The sequence below is a fragment of the Bos indicus x Bos taurus genome, chromosome 19 (genome assembly GCF_003369695.1).
Source record: "Bos indicus x Bos taurus breed Angus x Brahman F1 hybrid chromosome 19, Bos_hybrid_MaternalHap_v2.0, whole genome shotgun sequence".
Lineage (NCBI taxonomy): Eukaryota > Metazoa > Chordata > Mammalia > Artiodactyla > Bovidae > Bos > Bos indicus x Bos taurus.
The window spans coordinates 1680746-1703555 of record NC_040094.1 but is presented as its reverse complement, the minus strand read 5'-3'; the positions used below and the strand labels follow the sequence as shown (position 1 = coordinate 1703555).

The window sequence follows — 22810 nt, the reverse complement described above, 5'->3', positions numbered from 1 at the left end:
CATTGTAAGTAGTGTAATTACAGGGAGAGGAAGAATTCTAACCATTTTGGCAATTTGCCAATAATCTGCCAAGGACCCAGGCTGACACAGGTTCCATCTTGTAGCTGTACCACATTTACATATTTCCATATTGCCCCCTTGATTGATATAGCAGGTGAAGAAAGAGACTGGAGAATTGTGCATAAGCTTTTCACTGTTTCAGCCTGGAAATTATACTTGTCATGGGCCCTCACAGACCATGGCCAACATCAGCCACATGAGCTCTACCTTATAGCAAGATGGTGTAATAATAAGTCAGTGAAGTATTTAATGAGCACTGCTGTCTCTGCCACAGTGAGAAATCTATAGAACTAAAATAACTAATCATTCACAGGACTGGTGTTAGGAAACTGTAGGGGCAGGTAAGGCTAATGCTATAGAGCAAATATATGAAAAACCTATCTAATGAAGTTATCAGAAGTTATGTGAATCCCTTAAAAAGTCCCTAGGGCTGAACCCAAAGAAGTCAGAGTAAATAGGTAGAAAATCCAAGAAGCTCAGCAACCACTAGCCCAGAAGCATATCATCCAGACCCAGTCAAAGTTTCCTTTAAGCTTTCAATCTGCTTCTAGAGCTAGGTTGACCCAGGAGGCAAAGGCAATGCAGCTCCAGGTAGGATTCAGTGTTTTAGAATCAAGTGTTGAGAGGCACTAAGGTCATAGTCAGGAAAATTAAAGTAAGCATCAAGTTAAAGAGGAAAGAAGGAAAAGAAACCTTAAGTAGTAAGGTTAGCAGCTTGCATGGGCTGAAGCAACAGGGAATAAGAATCTGTGAAATGAAAAACTTGTATGAAATTCTTTAGCTCAATATTGAGGCCATGAGTTGCAAGGACAGATCAAAGTTCTGACTCTGTACAGGGTAAGAGAAGGACCTAAAACAAGATACTCCAGACCGGATGCTTGAGACTTCAGACCTAAGCCTCAGTCTCCCCCTAGAGTTTGCTCCTGTTCACTCATTTTATCTTCCTCATCTCTCTCCTGGTAACATCTCATCCTTTCTAATTGCTTTCTTCAATTTCTCTCCCTCTTTTTTTTTTTCTTTTTCAATTTTATTTTATTTTTAAACTTTTTTTTAAATTTAATTTAATTTTTATTTTTTTTGTGTGTGTTTCTATTTGTTTTTTTTTTTTTAAACTTTACAAAATTGTATTAGTTTTGCCAAATATCGAAATGAATCCGCCACAGGTATACATGTGTTCCCCATCCTGAACCCTCCTCCCTTCTCCCTCCTCATACCCTCCCTCTGGGTCGTCCCAGTGCACCAGCCCCAAGCATCCAGTATCGTGCATCGAACCTGGACTGGCGACTCATTTCATACAGAGATTTTAACTTTTGCAGCATCTTTACATTCCAAATATTTATGGTAAGAAGCCAAGTTAATTGTTTATAAGGTGCAGTGCCCAAAGTATTAGTCACAATTGATGAGGTCTCCTTTGAATTTCTACCTCAGATTCCTAATTGACAATGTGGCTTGTGCCTCACAGAAAGTACCATAGAGGCCATATAAGACAGGAATGCCCTCTAGGAAGCCTGTCACTTCCTACTCCGTATGTGGACTTAGCTTAGTGTCTTACTATCAAAAAGAAACAAAAGGGATTGTTCTAAATACCATGCTGGGTTGAGTGAGAAACAGAAATGGAAGAAGAGCCTTTTTTGACCTGTTTCCCATTGTCTTGCAGGTCAGTGGAACAATGTACAACACTGGAAGACACGTGTCCTTGCGTCTGGACAAGGAGCACTTGGTCAACATATCAGGAGGGCCAATGACATACAGCCATCGGCTGGAGGAGATCCGGCTACACTTTGGGAGTGAGGATAGCCAAGGGTCAGAGCACCTCCTCAATGGACAAGCCTTCTCTGGGGAGGTATGTGGGGTTATTGAAGTAGTATGAGTAAGTGCCAATTAATAAAATTTGATGCCTATTTATATCCAAGGTGGGATGACAGATTGAAAGACTGCTCTTGAATCTATGAAATAAGAAGATCTGTGCCTCCCTTCTCCATCTGTCTTTTACAAGTTGATATAGATGTTTATATTGAGCTTCCAGTGTTCTCCAGGGAAGACCACAGTGATACTTGAAAGTTCCTCCTGAGACATTGGTAAAGCTCCTTTGTGACTAATGACCTAAGATATCACCAGAACATTATTTCAACCCTAAACCCTCACCTTCTATGTATGTCTTCACTAACATTCACACTATCTGGGCAATCAGTCTTCTATATTTCACATATGTTCACATAAATTCCATAATTCTCCCTTCTGGTAGAATGGGTCTTATTTGTACAAAACTATAACTTATAGCAAAGTAAATGTCAAGGAGCTAAATAGCCTGAGTTTCCATAGAATGGAAAGGTCATTGTGTGCCACCATTAATGGTGAGTATCATCATGTTCATTAACCCAGACAGAATTCAGACCACATCAGTGAGCCAATTAACTCCTTCAGTTATAGACAAGAGCTACAATTTAAATGAATATCATATGTGTTATGACACTTGACAAGCAGGATGTAGTTAATTTGACCTGTTTTGCCCTCCTTACACTTGAGGGTGGTTATCATTAGAGGTCAGGCATCCTTATATGCTAAGTACCCTGTAACTAGGTTTCTGTTTAAGAGTTCTCAATAACCGATGTCAAGAGGGTATTGAAATAACAGAAGTATGTATCTCACTATTGATTTGGTCTTGACTAATATTGATTAATATTTTAATCAAGATCATGTTTAAACTTGGCATTGTTTTTAGTATAGTAAGTTCATATACTGAGAAAGAGAACTGCAAGCTTAATGAGGACAGTGGCTGGATTTTCATGATCATTCAAAATATATCAACTGAGGACCTAACTAGGTACTGTGCTAGTTACTAGGGACATGGACATTAAAAATAAAATAAAGACAGAGCTCCTACCACAGAGGAGCTCAAAGAAATGTTATCTTCAAATCAGTAAAGTATAATGCCATGCTGTAGGGTCTTCCAGATGGTGCAGTGGTAAAGAATTTGTTTGCCCGTGCAGGAGACATGGGTTGTCTCCTAGATTGGGAAGATCTCTTGGAGTAGGAAGTGGCAACCCACTTCAGTATTCTTGCCTGGAAAATTCCATGGACAGAGGAACCTGGTGGGCTACAGACCATGGGCTCACAGGAGTTGGACACAACTGCACAACTGAACATGCCCACACTCTGCTGTAATGGAGATGTAACAAGGCCCTGCCTAACTTTAAGGAAGAAATGACAAATTTTTATTGAAGGGTTCAGAGTAAGCTTCACAAAGGAGGTGCCCTTTGAACTGGGCTGAGAAGAGAAGCAATGCAAAACAATTTTAAGTTTGGGAGTCAAAGGTACATACTAATTGTGTGACCTTTATATGGTTACTTGATCCTTCTAAAGCTGAGTTTAGACACCTCTCTAGGTTGTTTAGAAAATTAAGTGGGATTAAAGATGTAAGGAACACCAAAAATACTCAGTAGTTGATAGACAGTAAAGATAAAGCAGGAAATGAGGGACAGCAAAGGGCTTACGTTGTGTCAAGGCATTGTGCATGGGGGTAGCTACACATGGATTTCATCTGTGATCTATTAGTAAGGGCTGCCTGGAGGACCAGGCTGAGCAGGACTATGACTCTCCTTCCTATATCTGTAGGAAACAATTCTAGGAATGATTTGGGTTGTCTTCCAAAGGGATATAGGCTTTACTGCACCTTCCAATGACAAAATCCTACCTAACCTATGATTTCCTTAGGGGAATTGTTTTCCATTTGGATTCTGCTGAGGGTTAGCCTCAGTGAAGTAACTATATTCTATCCTGCATGTTAACATTTTATTTTTATTTTGAGCTATTTTCAGAGCCTCCTTTGGTTTCTGTTTGGGGCTATCCTCTGAGAGGACCCAAGTAGACACCTCAGCAACAAAGCATGTGTTTCTTTTGTTGATAGTGAATAATCACATTGCCATCTGCCCCATCTATCATTACAGATCATGATAAGTCAATTAATGTCAGGCATTTTCCTCGGCACAGTGGAACAGTCATTTATCTGAAGAGCTGTAGATTAATTGCAGTCTTGTCTAGAGAGGTTATTGTAATTGATGGCAATCATTTGCTTTGTTTTATAAAGCTGCATGGATGTATGACACAGTCAGCAACTGTGTTTTTATAAAAATTATTCATGTCCTACACAATAAGTCCTAGATGCTTTGTTGGGGGTTGGTGATAAATGAGCATATTCAGATATTCAAATATCTAGATTTTTTAAGATAGGAAAATTAACCATTTTTAATAAGTAAGAACTTTAGCTTGCTAATCAAGTCTCAGTAGTTAAATTAATGCCCAGTATATAGTAAGGAGGAGAAGGCAATGGCACCCCACTCCAGTACTCTTGCCTGGAAAATCCCATGGACAGAGGAGCCTGGTAGGCTGCAGTCCATGGGGTTGCTAAGAGTCGGACATGACTGAGTGACTTCACTTTCACTTTTCACTTTCATGCATTGGAGAAGGAAATGGCAACCCACTCCAGTACTCTTGCCTGGAGAATCCCAGGGACTGGGGAGCCTGGTGGGCTGGCGTCTATGGGGTCACACACACAGACACGACTGAAGTGACTTAGCAGCAGCATATAGTAAGGTATTAGTGAAAAGTAAAAATACATTAACCAGAAAAAAGATAATATTTGAAAATAATCATTTCTATGGATTAAGTTGCAGTAGTGAGGCTAAATAAGAAGAATCTTTATATTATTGGGGAACTGTAATAATCATTTTGAAAACCTTCCTTAAGTTCTTCATTTCAAAGGGTTAAGGGGGTACACTGAGAATTGTACCAGCCACTTCATGGGATTCCTGTGGCCACTTCCTGGCCAGATCCAGTTTCTTGAATCTTGATTCTGTTCAAACACATTTGAAGATGGAAAAAGTCTATAACTGTTGCTATGTAGATAAGATCTGTCTAATTAAAAAGAGAAATAAAGTCCCATGTAAAATATGTATTTTTGTGACTTTGAATCAGAGAAACAAGTATCTCAGAACAAACAACTGAGACTAAACAACAGATAATGCAGGCCTTGTCCTCTTAAAACCAGTTATCGCATCTTTCAGAGATTCATTTCATTAAAGTAACACAAATTTGTAAGAATAAACAACTAAAATCAAATTTTCCTGAAGTGTGCAAGGGTATGAAAGTGCTGAAGTATACATGCCTGAGCACCAGAGCCTGGTGAGATACTGAATATTTCTTGGTGGAGGTACTAGAGAAATCTAACTAGCACTCTGTGGGAGCCTGGGACTTCCTGATAGGGATGATCCATTAGCACGATTGGAGATTTGAGGGGGAATGAAAATTGGAATATTTAAAAATAACAGATATGCAAGTAATAAACATGAAAGAGCTACTTGAGTGCCATGGTAAAACTCTTCCCTCTACTCTGATTACCAGCTGTCTCCCTCCCCCTATATCCAGCACAGCCCATTTGTTTGTCTTCCAAGCCTTCTTCCCTCCTCCCAGTCTGTAAAGTGTTGTCGTCTCCTTTTGACTTCCATAAAATCCTGTATTCATCTATTGTAAAAGTCCACAAACTGTAGACCATGGGACAAGTATAGCCAGGGAGCTAAGAATGGTTTACCCTTTTAAAGGATGGCTTTTTTGAAAAAGAAGAATATGCAACAGAGATCATGTGTGGCTTGCAAAAGCCAAAATATTTACTACCTGACCATTTAGAGAAAAAATTTGTTGATCCTAATTCTACTAAATTACCCATCACTATAAATTTTATAGCTGTTTATTCTCATTTCTGGAAATATGGTTCTTTGTTAATAGTAATTTAATCTTAATCATGACTGTATTCCCAGAACCTTAAACTCTCACATGACAGCAGAATCAATAAAGGTTTGCTGAATTAAGGAAAAAATAATCTTGGTAATTCCCACAAGGACAGATTTTTGTTGTTTTTGCTATTCGTCTTTGTATGCCATGCACCTAGAACTGGACATGGAACAACAGACTGGTTCCAAATAGGAAAAGGAATACGTCAAGGCTGTGCATTGTCACCCTGCTTATTTAACTTATATGCAGAGTACATCATGAGAAACGCTGGGCTGGAAGAAGCACAAGTTGGAATCAAGATTGCTGGGAGAAATATCAGTAACCTCAGATATGCAGATGGCACCACCCTTATGGCAGACAGTGAAGAGGAACTGAAAAGCCTCTTGATGAAGGTGAAAGAGGAGAGTGAAAAGTTGGCTTAAAGCTCAGCATTCAGAAAATGAAGATCATGGTATCTGGTCCCATCACTTCATAGGAAGTAGATTGGGAAACAGTGGAAACAGTGTCAGACTTTATTTTTTTGGGATCCAAACTCACTGCAGATGGTGACTGCAGCCATGAAATTAAAAGACACTTACTCCTTGGAAGGAAAGTTATGACCAACCTAGATAGCATATTGAAAAGCAGAGACATTACTTTGACAACAAAGGTCTGTCTAGTCAAGGCTGTAGTTTTTCCAGTGGTCATGTATGGATGTGCAAGTTGGACTGTGAAGAAAGCTGAGCGCCCAAGAATTGATGCTTTTGAACTGTGATGTTGGAGAAGACTCTTGAGCGTCCCTTGGACTGCAAGGAGATCCAACCAGTCCATTCTGAAGGAGATCAGCCCCGGGATTTCTTTGGAAGGAATGATGCTAAAGCTGAAACTCCAGTACTTTAGCCACCTCATGTGAAGAGTTGACTCATTGGAAAAGACTCTGATGCTGGGAGGGATTGGGGGCAGGAGGAGAAGGGGACGACAGCAGATAAGATGGCTGGATGGCATCACTAACTCGATAGACATGAGTTTGAGTGAACTCCAGGAGTTGGTAATGGACAGGGAGGCCTGGCGTGCTGCGGTTCATGGTGTCGCAAAGAGTCGGACACGACTGAGCGACTGAACTGAACTGAACTGAACTGAACCTAATCCTATTCCAAATATGGTAAAGAACAGAAAGGGATTGAACAATTGTGTCACCTTGTAGGAATTTTGTATCCATCGGAAAGACAAGCCACAAACATAAATCAATTATTGTGCAGTGCAACCCAGAACTTATTCAGTCACGTCCGTAGGTGACTACAGATTCTCACTCTAACATCTAGTCATTATTATATATGTGTTGTGATTTACTTTCACTTATTCTCTTAGTTAACAAATAATGATTGAGAACCTACCATGTGCTACCATAAATAAAATAGGTAAAAATCCTGCCTATAAGGTGATTAGGCCTGGGTGTTGTTGTTTAGTCACTAACTAATGTCCGACTGTTTTGTAACCCTATGCACCTGCCTTTAAGGAGTATTTAATCTACTGGAAAATCCCACTTTCCCACAGACTGTTAAATCCCTTCAGCCATAGAGTAGGTTGTACTTTGTAATATCTTCCCATACATGTGACAGGAACTTAGTAGATTGAATGAGTAAATGAATGTTATTTAAAAGATTGTTGTTGTACAGTCACTAAGTCATGTCCAACTTTTGTGACCCCATGAATTGCAGCATGCCAGGTTTCCCTGTATTTCACTATCTCCTGGAGTTTGCTCAAACTCGTCCATTGAGTCAGAGATACCATCCAACCATATCATCTTCTGTCTCCCCCTTCTCCTCTTACCCTTAATCTTTCCCTGCATCAGGGTCTTTTCCAGTGAGTCAGCTCGTTGCATTAGGTGGCCAAAGTATTAGAGCTTCAGCTCCAGCATCAGTGCTTCCAATGAATATTCAGGGTTGATTGCCTTTAGGATCGAATGATTTGATATCCTTGCAGTCCAAGGAACTCTCAAGAGTCTTCTCCAGCACCACAGTTTGAAAGCATCAATTCCTCAATGCTCAGCCTTCTTTCCTGCCTAATTGTGGCTCAGTGGTAAAGAATCTGCTAGCAATGCAGGAGACCTGGGTTCAGTCCCTGAGTTGAGAAGATCTCCTGGAGAAGGGAATGGCAACTCACTCCAGTATTCTTGCCTGGAGAATCCCATAGACAGAGGAGCCTGCCGGGCTACAGTCCATGGGGTCACGAAGAGTCAGACACAACTAATCGACTAACACTATCACTTCACTTTCAGGCTTCTTTACAGTCCTCTTCTAACATCTGTACAGGACTACTGGAAAAAATCATAGCTTTGACTGTATGGACTTTTGTCAGCAAAATGATGTCTCTGCTTTTTAATACTTTGTCTAGGTTTGTCATGGCTTTTCTTCCAAAGAGCAAGCATCTTTTAATTTCATGGCTGCAAGTCACTATCCACAGTGATTTTGGAGCCTAAGAAAATAAAACCTATCACTGTTTCCACTTTTTCCCCTTCTGTTTACCATGAATTGATGGGACAAATGCCATGACCTTAGTTTTCTGACTGTTGACTTTTAAGCCAGTTTTTTCACTCTTCTCTTTCACCTTCATCAAGAGGGTCTTAACTTCCTCTTCACTTTCTGACATTACAGTGGTATCATCTGCATATCTGAGGTTGCTAATATTTCTCCCAGCAGTCTTGATTCCAGCTTATGATTCATCCAGCCAGGATTTCACATGAGGTACACTGCATAGAAGTCAAATAAGTAGAGTGACAATATACAGCCTTGATGTACTCCTTTCTCAATTTTGAATTAACTTGTCATTCCATCTCCAGTTCTAACTTTTGCTTCTTGTCCTGCATACAGGCTTCTCAGGAGACAGATTAGGTCTTCTGGTATTCTCACCTCTTTAAGAATTTTCAGTTTGTTGTTATCCATGATTGTAATTTTCAGAAGGTATAAATTATGCCCATTATGTCATAAAATAAATTCTGCTGTCTTAAAGGCAAACCTAATAAAATCAAGGGCATTATTAATATAGAAGTTCCTGGTGTTTATATCAAATTATTTACAAATATAAGGTAAATGAATTTTTTATATACCTATAAGAAGCAATGGAAAATTGATAGCTGGTGTGCTAGAAAAATTCATTTATATTCCTCATTTTAGCCTTGGAATTACTGGTAAGATTAGACAAGGGAACTTGCCTTTGCCAGTGTTAGATGCCAAAGCTCTGGATTCCAGGAAGCGTTCCTACCCAGCAAGCAAACTGGCCTTTAAGAAGCAAAGCAAACAGAGATTAGAAGCCCAGTGGTAAAGCTAATTATGATGGTATCAGCAAGCAGGTGATGATGCTGATTTAAGTATAGGCACTTTTCCCTTTGAACATTTTTATAATTACTTCAGGGAATGGACAGCCCAGTCCAACTAGCAGCTTCTTAGATTACAATTTTAGATGGACACTTTGTGGCTGCCTAAAAGAGAAGACACTGCATCTGAAGACAAATTGCTGAGATCAACTCATTATCCCATTGATTCTATCCTAACCTGCAGCATAATTTAACCTGGTCCTGCCAGGATGGCATTATGACAGCCAACATCTTCCTGTACTTGATGTACTTCCTGTATCTTTCCTCTTTATGATGATCTCAAAAGAAGCATACATGACTGAATGACTAAACAACAAACAACAACTGTTTTTAACACTTCGATGAACCATCTACTGGCAAGCACTTAAGTTGACACCATTGAAATAATTAGTGTTATTTTGTTCAGTCACTCACTCATGTCTAGCTCTTTGTGACCCCATGGACTGCAGCACTCCAGGCTTCCTGTCTTTCACCATCTCCTGGAATTTGCTCAAACTCATGTCCAATGAGTTGATGATGCCATCAAATCATCTCATCCTCTGTCATCCCCTTCTCCCCCTGCCTTCAATCTTTCCCAGCATCAGTATCTTTTCCAATGAGTCAGTTCTTCACATCAGGTTGCCAAGTATTGGAGCTTCAGCTTCAGCAGCAGTCCTTCCAATGAATATTCAGGACTGATTTCCTTAGGATTGACTGGTTTGATCTTGCAGTCCAAGGGACTCTCAAGAATCTTATCCAGCACCACAGATCAAAAGCATCAGTGCTTTGGTGCTCAGCCTTCTTCACTGTCCAGCTCTCATTTCATACATGACTACTGGAAAAACCATAACTTTGACTATACAGACCATTGTAGGTAAAGTGATGTCTCTGTTTTTTAATACACTGTCTAGGTTGGTCATAGCTTTTCTTCCAAGGAGCAAACTTCTTTTAATTTCATGGCTGCAGTCACTGTCCACAGTGAATTTGAAGCCCAAGAAAATAAAGTCTGTCACTGTCTCCACTGTTTCCCCATCTATTTGCCTTGAAGTGATGGGACTGGATCCCATGATCTTCATTTCTGAATGTTGAGTTTTAAGCCAGCTTTTTCAATATCCTCTTTCACCTTCATCAAGAGGCTCTTTAGTTCCTCTTTGCTTTTGGACATAAGAGTGGCATCATCTGCATATCTGAGGTTATTGACATTTCTTCCTGCAATCTTGATTCCAGTCTGTGCTTCATCCAGCCCAGTGTTTTGCCTGATATAATCTGCATATACATTAAATAAGCATGGTGACAGTGTACTGGTGCACATCAAGGTGACTCGTTATACAAATGCACATATATTATTTTTGAAAATATTTTCCATCATAAATTATGTTAATATATAAACTATAGTTCCCTGTGCTATACAGTAACCTTTATTGTTTGTTGAATATCTATTTTTTAATTAGAAATCTAGCACTCTATTCATACTAAGTCAAACAAGTGGAATCAAAATATCATAATATTTTTAGTTAGGCAAAAATTCATGTTATCTAATATATATATATATAAAATACATACTTTATATATTTATATATGTATATACAAAAGTTTTTTTTTTACTACAGTTGATAAAGGTTTCTTAAAGAACATCAAAAAATGAAGAAATGGAGAAATTGGAGAACATAAACTGAATGAAATGGGAGCACTGAATATAAAATACAAACATTGAAACAAACTAAATAAAAGTAAAAGATCATGATATAGTCCAGTTATTTTTAAACATGACTGCTCATTAGAAACATGTCTGGAACTCTGGAGAAAAAGGCAATACCTGAATTTTTTTTTTTTAACATTTGTATTTTTCAAAAAATTTCAAGACAATTCTGATATACATTTGGATTTTTAAAAAGTGATTACAGGTTTTTCTATTAGATCCTAGATTTGGTGATATAGAGTTCTATTATTTTTCTGTTGATCAATCATAATACAGTTGTATTAAGAGAACAATAGTTACATAATCATAATAGTAAAATATGTTTATCAGTTTTCACAGTCACTAGCCAGACAAAAAAATAAATGATAATTACAATTCCAAGACATAATGGGAACATGATTAACTTAACAATATAAAATAAGTACATAAAATTTGGGGGGATCAAGCAGACTGCTGTAGTAAGTGGAAGTGCACACATGCACATATTTTCATCCACCTAACCAGTCTATGTTTGTTGGTGCATTTAATCCTTTTATGTTAAAGGTACTTGGTGTGAATGATCCTATTACCATTTTCATGATTTTGGGGGGTTTATTTTCTGTTTCTTTTCCTTCTCTTGTGTTTCCTGCCTAGAGAAGTTCCTTTAGCATTTGCTGTAAAGCTGGTTGGTGGTGTTGAATTCTCTTAGCTTTTACTTGTCTGTAAAACTTTTATTTTTTCCACCAAATCTGAAAGAGAGTCTTGCTGGGTAGAGTATTTTTTGTTGTAGGTTCTTCCCTTTCATCACTAAATATATCATGCCATTCCTTTCTGGCTTATAATATTTCTGTTGAGAAATCAGTTGATAGCCTAATGGGAGTTCCTTGTATGTTATTTGTCATTTTCCCTTGTTCCTTTTAATATTTTAACTCTGTCTTTAATTTTTGTCAGTTTGATTACTGTATGTCTCACTGTGTTCTTCCTTGGGTTTAACCTTCCTGGACTCCCTGTGCTTCCTCGACTTGGCTACCTATGTTTGGGAAGTTTTCAGCTATTATCTCTTCAAATATTATCTCAGGTCCTTTTTTTCCTCTCCTTCTGGGACCCCAATAATGCAAAAGTTGGTGTGCCAGAGGTCTCTTAGGCTGTCTTCATTTCTTCTCATTCTTTTTTCTATATTCTGTTCTGTGCCAAGGATTTCATCATTCTGTCCACAGTTATTCTGCTCTTGATTCTTTCTAGTGTATTATTCATCTCTGTTTGTTTGTTCTTTAGTTCTTCTACATCTTTGGTAAACATTTCTTGCATCTTCTCAATCTTTGCCTCCATTATTTTCCAAAGATCCTGGATCATCTTCACTATCATTATTATGGATTATTTTTCTAGAAGTTTTTTATATCCATTTCATTTTGTTGTTTTTCTGGGATTTTATATTTTCCCTTCAACTGAGACATAACTTTCAGCTTTATCATCATGATTAACTTTCTTTTGCAAAACTTTGTTTTGCCTACTGTGAGGGTGTGCTTCTTCTTGCTTCTTCTGTCTGCCCTCTGATGTCTGAACCAGAGAGGCTTGTGTAAGCTTCCTGATGGAAGTACTGGTGATGGGAAAACTGGGTCTTGCTCTGATGTACAGGGCTTTGCTCAGAAAAGTCTTAATCCAATTATCTGCTGATGGATGGGGTTGCACTCCCTTCCTGGTAGTTGTTTGACCTGACATGACCCAATACTGGGGTCTATGGGCTTAATGGGGTCTATGGCTTAATGGATCTATGGTAGGTTTAATAGGGGACTCCAAAAGGGTTTACTCCAAGGGGGACCTTCCAGTGCCCCGTCCCTGTGGTGAGCCCCTGCTGACCCATGCCTCCATGGGGGGCCCTCCAACACCAGCTGGTAACTTTGGTTCAATCTCTTGTGAGGTCACTGCTCCTCTCCTATAGGAGCAAAAAAAAAAAAAAAAAAAGTTGTTTTTGCCCTCCAAGACTGGAGTCTTTGTTTCCCTCAGTCCACTGGAAGGCTTATAATCAAATCCCACTGGCCCCAAAGGCCATATTCCCTGGGTGTCCCCAGCTCCTCTGTCAGGTCCCGGTCTGGGAAGACTGATGTGGGATTCAGAACCTTCACAATAGCATGAGAACTTCTTTGGTGTTATTGTTCTCCAGTCTGTGGGTCACCCAGCCAGAAGGTATGAGATTTGGTTTGGTAGTGATTGTGCCCCTCCTACCATCTCACTGCAGCTTCTTCTTTGTCTTTGGATGGAGGTATCTTTTCCTGATGAATTTCAGCATTCTTCTGTTGATGGTTGTTCAACAGCTAGTTGCAATATTGCTGCTCTTGCAGGAGATGAGCACACATCCTTCTACTTCATCACCTTGAACTGGAAGACCCAACAATTTCCCACAGTTTGTTGCGATCTACACAAAGTCTTTAGCATAGTCAATGAAGCAGAAATTAATGCTTTTCCTGGAATTCTGTAGTTCAAATGGTAAAGAATCTGCCTGCAATGCAGAACACCCAGGTTAGATCCCTGGGTCAGAAAGATCCTCTGGATAAGGGAATGGCAGTCCACTCCAGTATTCTTGCCTGGAGAATCCTATGGACAGAAGAGCCTGGAAAGCTACAGTCCGTGGGATAACAAAAAGTCAGACACAACTGAGTGACTAACAGTACTACTACTAGCTTTGTCTATGATCCAACAGATTTTGGCAATTTGATCTCTGCCTTTTCTAAATCCAGCTTGTATATCTGGAAGTTCTCAGTTCACATACTGCTGAAACCTAGCTTGAAGGATTTTGGGTAGTACCTTGCTAGCATGTGAAATGAGTGCAATTGTGCAGTAGTTTGAACATTCTTTGGCATTTCCCTTCTTTGGGATTGGAATGCAAACTGATTTTTTCCAGTCCTGTGGCCACTGCTGAGTTTTCCAAATTTACTGGCATATTAAGTACAGCATTTTAACAGCAGCATCTTTTAGGATTTGAAATAGCTCAGCTGGAATTTCATCACCTCCACTAGCTTTTTTTGTAGTGATTCTTCTTAAGGTCCACTTGACTTCACTCTTCAGGATGTCTAGGTGAGTAATCACACCACCGTGGTTATCTGGATCATTAAGATCTTTTGTTTGTTTGTTTGTTTGTTTTGTTTTTGTTTTTTAGTTCTGTGTATTCTTGCCACCTCTTCTTATTGGTATGTTTTTATCAGTTTCCAAAGACACAGGAATAAAATCAACTGGAAAAGAAAATGCAAGCTAAAATGACTTACTTGTTCACTACTAATCTGACCAATGTCAATGTTCATTAAAATTTGTAAAATTTTCACCAAAGACCATATCTCCTCTTCAAAATGCATGCATTATATTTTATAAAGAAGTCTCCACAAAGCCTCAACCTAAAGTATCAGTGTTAGAGGTCCCACTGAGATCATTTCTTTCAACCTTCTTACTTACACAGAGAAAATTAGAGTCAGGGATGGCAAGATACCTGCCCAAAATCACCAAGATTTGGGACCAGAATCCAAGTTTCCTGGCTCTTACTTTGAAATTTTAAATATTCTAAATAAAAACTCAATTATATAAAATCTTAAGATTCAAAAGATCCTTTTGCAACTGACTCATTGAGACTCCATGGACTATTCCACGGAATTCTCCTGGCCAGAATACTGGAGTGGGTAGCCTTTCCCTTCTCTAGGAGATCTTCCCAACCCAGGGATTGAACCTAGGTCTCCCACATTCCAGGAAGATTCTTTACCAGTTGAGCCACAGAGGAATCCCAAATAAAAATTCAGTTATATAAAATCCTAAGATTCAAAAGTCCCTTTTAGGTCAGCTGGTTTAGTCGCCCAGAAAGGCAAGTGTAGTGTGATATTCAGATTTCCTGCTTTAGTGATCAGAACCCCATCACAAGGGCACTTATACAATCCAACTCATAAAAGCAAATATATTGACAGATTATTTTACAAACATGAGCAATGATGAGTGTCCAACCAAAACACAATCAATCTGAGAACCTTTTTAGTCCCTGATTGCAAGAAGTATGGAAATAAAAGTTTAGAAGACCAAAATAGAAAATGAAATGCCTTAAAGACCCTTCATTTTTGTCTCAATAGGAAGATGCAACCTTACTATTACATTAAGAACCCAAGGATACAAGCCGTGCTTTTCTACAGTTTGAATCATTCCTCTCACCCACTCTCCTCAATAAACATCTAGAATATTATAGATTCAGTAATATTAAATATAAGTAATCTAATTAATAATATTGCAAAATTAAATAATTAGATGTCTAGCTGATCCATGGATGTGCTGCTACACAATTCAAAATAAAGCCATTTAAAACCTCCAGATTCGTTTGCTCTGACATATCAATAAACTTTTGCTGAAACAAAGCTAATCATTTCAGAGGTGCCAACTTAATTGCTCACCAGGTGATAGATAATAAACAGACCTGAAGATTAAAATATGAACTAATTACTCTACTCAATTCCATTTACTTGATTTCATGTTCCATTAATTCTTTGCATCATTTCTGGCAGAAGTCTTAGATTTATGGTCACCTCAAATGAATTATGCCACTTAGTTGCCTGTGGTGTGCTCACATTCAGAATTGATTGGAAAGGACAGAATTCCGGGCAGTTATTATTTAGCCAAAGCAGCCAAGGATATAGTAAGTGATGGTAACTATCTATTCCCAAATACCAGCCAGACTCATCCTCTATAAATCTGTCCCCATCTCAGTAGTAAAAGGGCAAAAATAGGATTGTTCTCATGATTATTCACTTGATCAGCTTGTTAGAGGCAGTCTCCAAGAGCAGTCATTGCCTTGGTCTGGAAGAGAGCTGCAGGAAAGCAGAGACAAATGCATCATGAGGGAAGAACACTGGAGACAGACACTGGGACCATGGGTCAGAGGGCAACATTTTGAAGTAGATCTGACTTTGAGACCCTATTCTGTCATTTACTAGTTGTATGAACTTTGTAAAGGCAGAACTGGGTAAGTCTTTGGACTTCCCTAACCTTTTAAGCTGTGACAAGAGGTAATAATGCCAGTTCTATAAACACTATAGAGTGATTGTGTGATGTCAAAAAAAAAAAAAGAAAAGAAAAGAACAACCTGAGAAAGGGCTTTAAAAAGTGCTGTGCAAGTCAGTTGTTAGGCAGTAGAGCTCATATAGTCCAATATTCTTGCAGATAAAACATATAAAGATACAATGTACTGATGTAAAACTACCATCAGATTTCATTTATCGAGCATGCACTATGTTCCAGCTTTTGCTCAAGGCCTTATTGCACCCAATCCTCACAAGAAATTTGTGAAGTAACACTTATCAGCACCATTTTACAAAGAAGGAAGGAAAATTGGAAAGATGAAACAGCCTGCCTTCAGTCAGTTGGTTGGTATGGAGAAGAGCTAGGATTTGAACCCAGCAATGCACTGAATGACCTTAGATATAAGTCAGATCACCTCTCTAGTTATGCCTTTAAGTAGCTTCTTGATCATACTGTCTGTTCTCTCTAATCATAAATTATTATGTCTGTTACCTGAAATGATCTTTTGGCCTCTCCCAGTTCTATACCAGCCTTAAGATTAACCTGTATTTTTTCTGACTGTAAAGTGAGGCAGGAGCCTATTTCTCCAAGTGGCAGAATTGCTATGCAAAATATGACACAGAATCATTTTGAATGCCTTCTGAGAACAATAATAGCTTCATTTGCCTTCTCAAATGGAAAGCAACTGGAAAGTTTCATACAGATACATATATTTCTCTCTCACTTCTTTGAAATATGATAAGCAAGATATTATATATCTGTGAATTTGGTTGTATATAAACACATCTGTTTCCCTCTACAAAACACGAGAAACCATATTCCTTACTCACAAGCAGCTTGAATGAATACAATTTCTTGCTTTGGATCTATTTGCTGAGCCAGAAATTTCTGGATTGAGCTTTGAAACTGAATCCTATAGGAGCTATTTGACAAAATGAGAATAGCCAGGAGGTTTTAAATCACTTTACCAACCAGAGGAAGAGAGAGACCCAGGGGCCGGATTCCTGCCTCAGGACTCAGTGCAATATACTAGTTTTTCAAAGCAAATAATTCTCTGATTCAAGAATCACTGTTGATGTATGGCAAAAATCAATACAATATTATAAAGTAATTAACCTCCAATTAAAACAAATAAATTTATATTAAAAAATAAATAAACAAAAGCCAAGCAGAAAACGTTGCAAAAAAAAAAAAAAAGAATCACTATGGTAGGCCCATGTGGCCACCTCAGAGCAGCTGCTGTCTCCATAAGGGCCTTTGTGGAGGACACATTTCCTCCCTGCTGTGCCTGTCTCCCTAGGACTGTTGTGTTTCCTGTCCGGGTGGGCAGCAGAGACCTACTTGTGTGAGCAGCTGTTAATTGCAGAAGTTAAGATTGATGCAATTTTTCATTCTGGTTTTTGAATCTTCATCTGTCACTTATCAGTTGTGGCCTTAGACAAGTTATTCAACCTCCTTGTGTCTCAGTTCCCTTGTTAATGAGACTAACAGTAATGCTCATGATATAGAGTTATTTTCCATCCTCCATCAACATTTAACAAGAATCCAGAATGGCATCTGTGTAGGAGGTAAGATTTCTAAAAATTCCATCAGCCATTGGGAATTGATTCCAAAAACTCTTACTCTAAGAAGATGGGTCTGAGGCCCTTTCTGATTGCCATTTTCTTACCAGTTTTAATACTCCTTGGAACATTAACAAAACATATACTGCACAAGTCACCATCCCCTCCTTTGTGTATTTGTCCTTAGCATATTTGCACCTTCTTCTGATACTCACACAGGCTCTGCATAGGCCAATCAAACCCCTAATAACACCAGCTTAGATTTACAGGGGAAATTCATCAGACTGAACGAGTACAAGGAAGTTTACCCCCATCCTGGGCTGCTAGGAGCACCTTTGCCACCCCCAGATAATAACTCATTCTTACAAAGGGTATCAGCAAATGGCATGTTTTCTCATTCCCTGTGAGTAGAAGGGGAAATTTTGAGCTGTTTACACAGGATGATCACATGCCCTGGTTTGCCTGGGACAGTCCAGCTTGATTCCAGTTGGTCCTGGTGTCATCATAACAGCACCTCCTTTTATTCTCAATAGTGCTGCAGTTTGCACAGTATCGATCATATGGTTACCCTCTGTCTAGATAACCTTAGTTAAGTAAGCAATTAACCTCTCTGACTCTCCTTTTTCTCATCCAGAAAATGAAAGGATTCAGTTCAGTTCAGTCTCTCAGTCATGTCCAACTCTTGTGACCCTATGAACCGAAGCACCCCAGGCCTCCCTGTCCATCACCAACTCCTGGAGTTCACTCAAACTCATGTCCATTGAGTCAGTGATGCCATCCAAACATCTCATCCTCTGTTTTCCCCTTCTCCTCCCGCCTTCAATCTATCCCAGCATCCAGGTCTTTTCAGATGAGTCAGGTTTTCATATCAGGTGGCCGAAGTATTGGAGTTTCAGCTTCAACATCAGTCCTTCCAATGAATATTCAGGACTAATTTCCTTTAGGATAGACTGGTTGGATCTCCTTGCAGTCCAAGGGGCTCACAAGAGTCTTCTCCAATACCACAGTTCAAAAGCATCAATGTTTTGGTGCTCAGCATTCCTTATAGTCCAACTCTCATATCTATACATGACTACTGGATAAACCATAACCTTGACTAGATGGACCTTTGTTGGCAAAGTAATGTCTCTGCTTTTCAATATGCTATCTAGGTTGGTCATAAATTTTCTTCCAAGGAGTAAGCATCTTTTAGTTTCATGGCTGCAGTCACCATCTGCAATGATTTTGGAGCCTCAAAAAATAAAGTCTGCCACTGTTTCCCTTATTTCCCCATCTATTTGCCATGAAGTGATGGGACTGAATGCCATGATCTTAGTTTGCTGAATGTTGAGTTTTAAGCCAGCTTTTTCACTCTTCTCTTTAATTTTCATCAAGAGGCTCTTTAGTTCTTCTTTGCTTTCTGCCATAAAGGTGGTATCATCTGCATATCTGAGGTTATTGATATTTCTCCTGGCAATTTTGATTCCAGCTTGTGCTTCATCCATTCTAGCATCTCTCATGATGTACTCTTGCATATAAGTTAAATAAGCAGGGTGACAACACACAGCCTTGACCTACTCCTTTCCCGATTTGGAACCAGTCTGTTGTTCCATGTCCAGTTCTAACTGTTGCTTCCTGACCTGCATACAGATTTCTCAAGAGGCAGGTCAGGTGGTCTGCTATCCCCATGCCTTTAAGGATTAGAGTTGCTCAACCAGGGCCCTCCCAACACCAAGAGACCCAGGGAAGAAAAATACTACTGCATAATTTTATCATCACCTATAAACAATGACTGAGTGGATCATTGTGCTGTCTGGAGAGTCAGAAACATTGATCTGTAATAAAAACTTTATATTATATTTGATAACTTCACCCAAAGATTAAATATATACTTTAAAAATAGCCACCATCATACATCCTTTAAGGTGAAAGCTTTGGAAATTCAGTCATTTGATATAATACCAAAAATTAAAACTCAGATTGTTCTGCTCTCTTGGATATGTCACCTTTACTTGTTATGATGCTTGAAATATTGAACTTCCTATTCATGCCCCTGCCATCACCAGGCTACCAGCACACACACACACACATACACACATTGTCACACATCAATCATTCAACTGCTTCTAAATTTAAATATTCCTCAGGTTAATAAGGTATTTTACTAAAACTAGCAGTTATCCTTGAACCATTTTCTTTGTATATTTTAATTGCAATTCCAGTTATTTCTCTATACTGAGAACTCCTGGGAAGAAATCCCAGGAATTGTCATCAACATCCATTTAGACTTTGTTTCAATTGTGGTCTTTAGAGAGTCAGAACAGCAAGAAGATTCTATCACATTAAACTCTTTCATAAATCCCTATTGGTGTCAGCGTTTAGCCTCCTTTACCAACATACAAAATGGAGAGTGTTTCTGCTCCAAAAAGTAGATGCAGGCTTTGGTTTTGAAATCTCAGGGGCATCCAAACAGTTCATCCCAACATCCTCTAATACTGCTTCTGCAGTATTCATTTAACCTGATTTACATTGTTTTAATTTTCTTAAGGCTGTCTTTATTAGCTGGAGGGTGACTTTTTCTCCTTAATTAAAGAATAAGTTAACTTCAAAGCACATAGGAACAACAACAAAAAGAATCCCCTTTCATACCCTGCCTCACTTGTCTCTCTCTTCTAATGTTCTCTCTCTGAGTGCTTTTCAGCTTTCATTGTACCTGCCTCCTCCAACTGGAAACAAGGTGGAGCAACAGCAAGGCAAGGCCTGCCTTTCAATGGAAACTACTTTTCCTTGATTTCAATTAATTTAGTTTCCTAGAGCACATGACAATTTAGGGAAGGATGAGTAGTATTATCTCTATGTTTTAGATTTAAAAAGCTGTATTCAGTAAGCACAACTTGACAAATATTCATGGAGTTAAGCCAAGAACTGTGCTAGCCTAAGTGTACACAAATGAACAAACCTGGCCACATAGAGTTGAAATTTCCAAGAGACTCTTAGCTCTGGTGCCTTGGTGTACAAATAACAAACTCACTCAAGCTGGGTTAAAGTACCAGGGAAATTTACTGGAAGTCCTCTAGGATGTATCACAAGCCCCAGGAGTTGTTGACCCAGTAAAGTGACTGGCATCCAGAAATGAAACAAGGCCATGACCCCAGAAACTACTCCTATCCCATTTCATATCTCTGCATTGGTTGCTTTATTCTCATTTTCTCCATAAGCATTACTTTTTCTGATTTACTGTGCACATGGAGATCTTTAAATGCTCTACCCCTTTAAACTCCCTTAAACTTTATATGAAAATCATCCTGGACTGGATGGCTGGTAGACTCTTCATCCCAATTTCAAAATCTCCAAAGAAGAGATTTTATTTTCCCAACCTAGACCTGAAATTCTCTCTAATTGTGTCAGCTATGTGGGTAGGGTGAGGTCATGTAGATAAACAGGTCTTAGAAGACTTGCCCCTATATTGGGGATAGCAATTATATGGAGAATACAGGCATTGTATGCTATGTACACATCCCCTAAAATGTCTACTGTGATGGGGAAAAAAACAAAAATAGTTCTTTTCTGTTCAGCCTAACAAAATGCTAAAGTGTTAAAGTCCTATGGACACATTTGATTCAAATCTAGGGTTTGGAGAAGGCTTTCTCACGTGAACACTATCTTAAAAGAATAGTATGAATATGTCAGGAATAGGATGCAAGCATCCCAGGCAAATAGGAATATCACTTATAAATGGAAAGAATAACTGTAGTCAATCCATATTGTACATTCAAAGGGTTCTGCACCTTGTAATTGAGAGCCATGGCAACCTTATACATCACAGGGACATTAGAAGCACATCACAACAGTGTCACTCACCTTCCTGGTTGCTAACATTGTTCTTCTCCTTCTTTGCTTCTGCCAAATCACAAGTCACAAGTTGAGCTCAAATAAATTATCTAGGGGATAGCATTCAAGTGGCAGTTCTGCCTCTTAATTGTGTGTCCTTTAACAATTTATGTAGATTCCTCCTAAATGAGAAAAAAAAAAAGGTAATAATAATGTCAGTCTCAGAGGGTTGTTTGGATAAAAAAGAAAGTGCAAGGTAAAGAATCTTAGTACTGTGTCTCGCAGAGACAGGATGTCAAGAATATTTTCAGCCCCTTCCCTCTCTATCTTCTTTTCTTCTCCTTTAGTGGACTGATGAGTGCCTTGAATTTTTAAAAATGCAGACTTGGGGATGGATATATGGGCTAAATTGGAACAGAATATTTAAAATAAGACCCACTCTCTGCCAAAAAAAAAGCAGGAAGTTTATCAACATAATCAATGTGCCTTGAGACATATTCTCACCTCTTGTTTCACTATTATGTAGTGTCTGTCCCTTCCAAGGCACTGTGACAACCCCACAACTTATTAAATCCCTTGCACTGACTTAACTCTGAGTCTCAGATGTAGGATCTTCTCCAAAACTTGTTTGAATATTGAAGTACAGGATATCCACATTGAAAGTTTTCTCATTATTAATGTTTTTAAAAATTCCAACAGTTTAGAAATACACAGTTTCCAATGTTAATCAGACTCAATGTTGAGTTTGATCAACATTGCAGGTTATCTTATTGAATCTTGATGCTTTGTTTTTGTGTCAGTATATCAATACACTTATCTTTAATCCCATTTTCATTTTGGTTTATTATAATGTATAACGTTGTTTTTTACATATGATCTTAATTGTAGCTCTTAAAAAGTTTTTATTGAAGTATTTTGATTTACAGTATTGTTCTAGTTTGAGGTACCTAGCATAGTGATTCAGTATTCTATTAAATAAAAAGTTCAGTTCCAATGGAACTTTAATATTGAAAATGCATTTTTTTTGTTTTAATACTGGCATGTATTCAATTTCTTCTTCAAAAGAAAAAAGAGTTTGTTCAAGTTAAGAGCTGGGGATCTGTGTTAAATTTGCAAAACTGGTTTTGCAAGCTATAGTATGATTTTCTTCACTGCAAATTCACATTGGTTGCTTTAACCTCGCTTAAGTCTCAGTTTCAAGGCCAGATTTACAAAACATTTATACTAGGAAATAATGGCCAACAAGTTCAGAAAAAGAATCTAAGCAGAATATGTTCTTGACTGGTGTGCCTAATAACTTCTTCATCAAGGAGCTAGAATGACTAATCCAAAATAATGAATACTCCAAAAACTCTCTGTAATGGATTACATATATTCCTCATAGACACACATTTGAGTTTCTCCTTAGTGAACTTTTTTGCCAACCTCTAAGTTAAAATATGGATAATACACAATCCATGCCCTCCAGGAGCTTCCATTCTAGTAAGGAGATAATTACAGTCCTTCTTGGCAAGTTAATTTTGTGCTAGGATAAAGCAC

General features: G+C 38.5%; 1 protein-coding gene across 1 annotated transcript in view; it reads left to right on the top strand.

Annotated features, from left to right (window-relative positions):
- CA10 (carbonic anhydrase 10) overlaps positions 1–22810 on the top strand; it is an 855303-nt gene that overhangs the window by 707127 nt on the left and 125366 nt on the right. The window contains exon 5 of the mRNA XM_027517027.1: positions 1718–1903. Coding sequence (XP_027372828.1) covers positions 1718–1903 — 186 coding nt within the window. The remainder of the gene's footprint in view (positions 1–1717; positions 1904–22810) is intronic.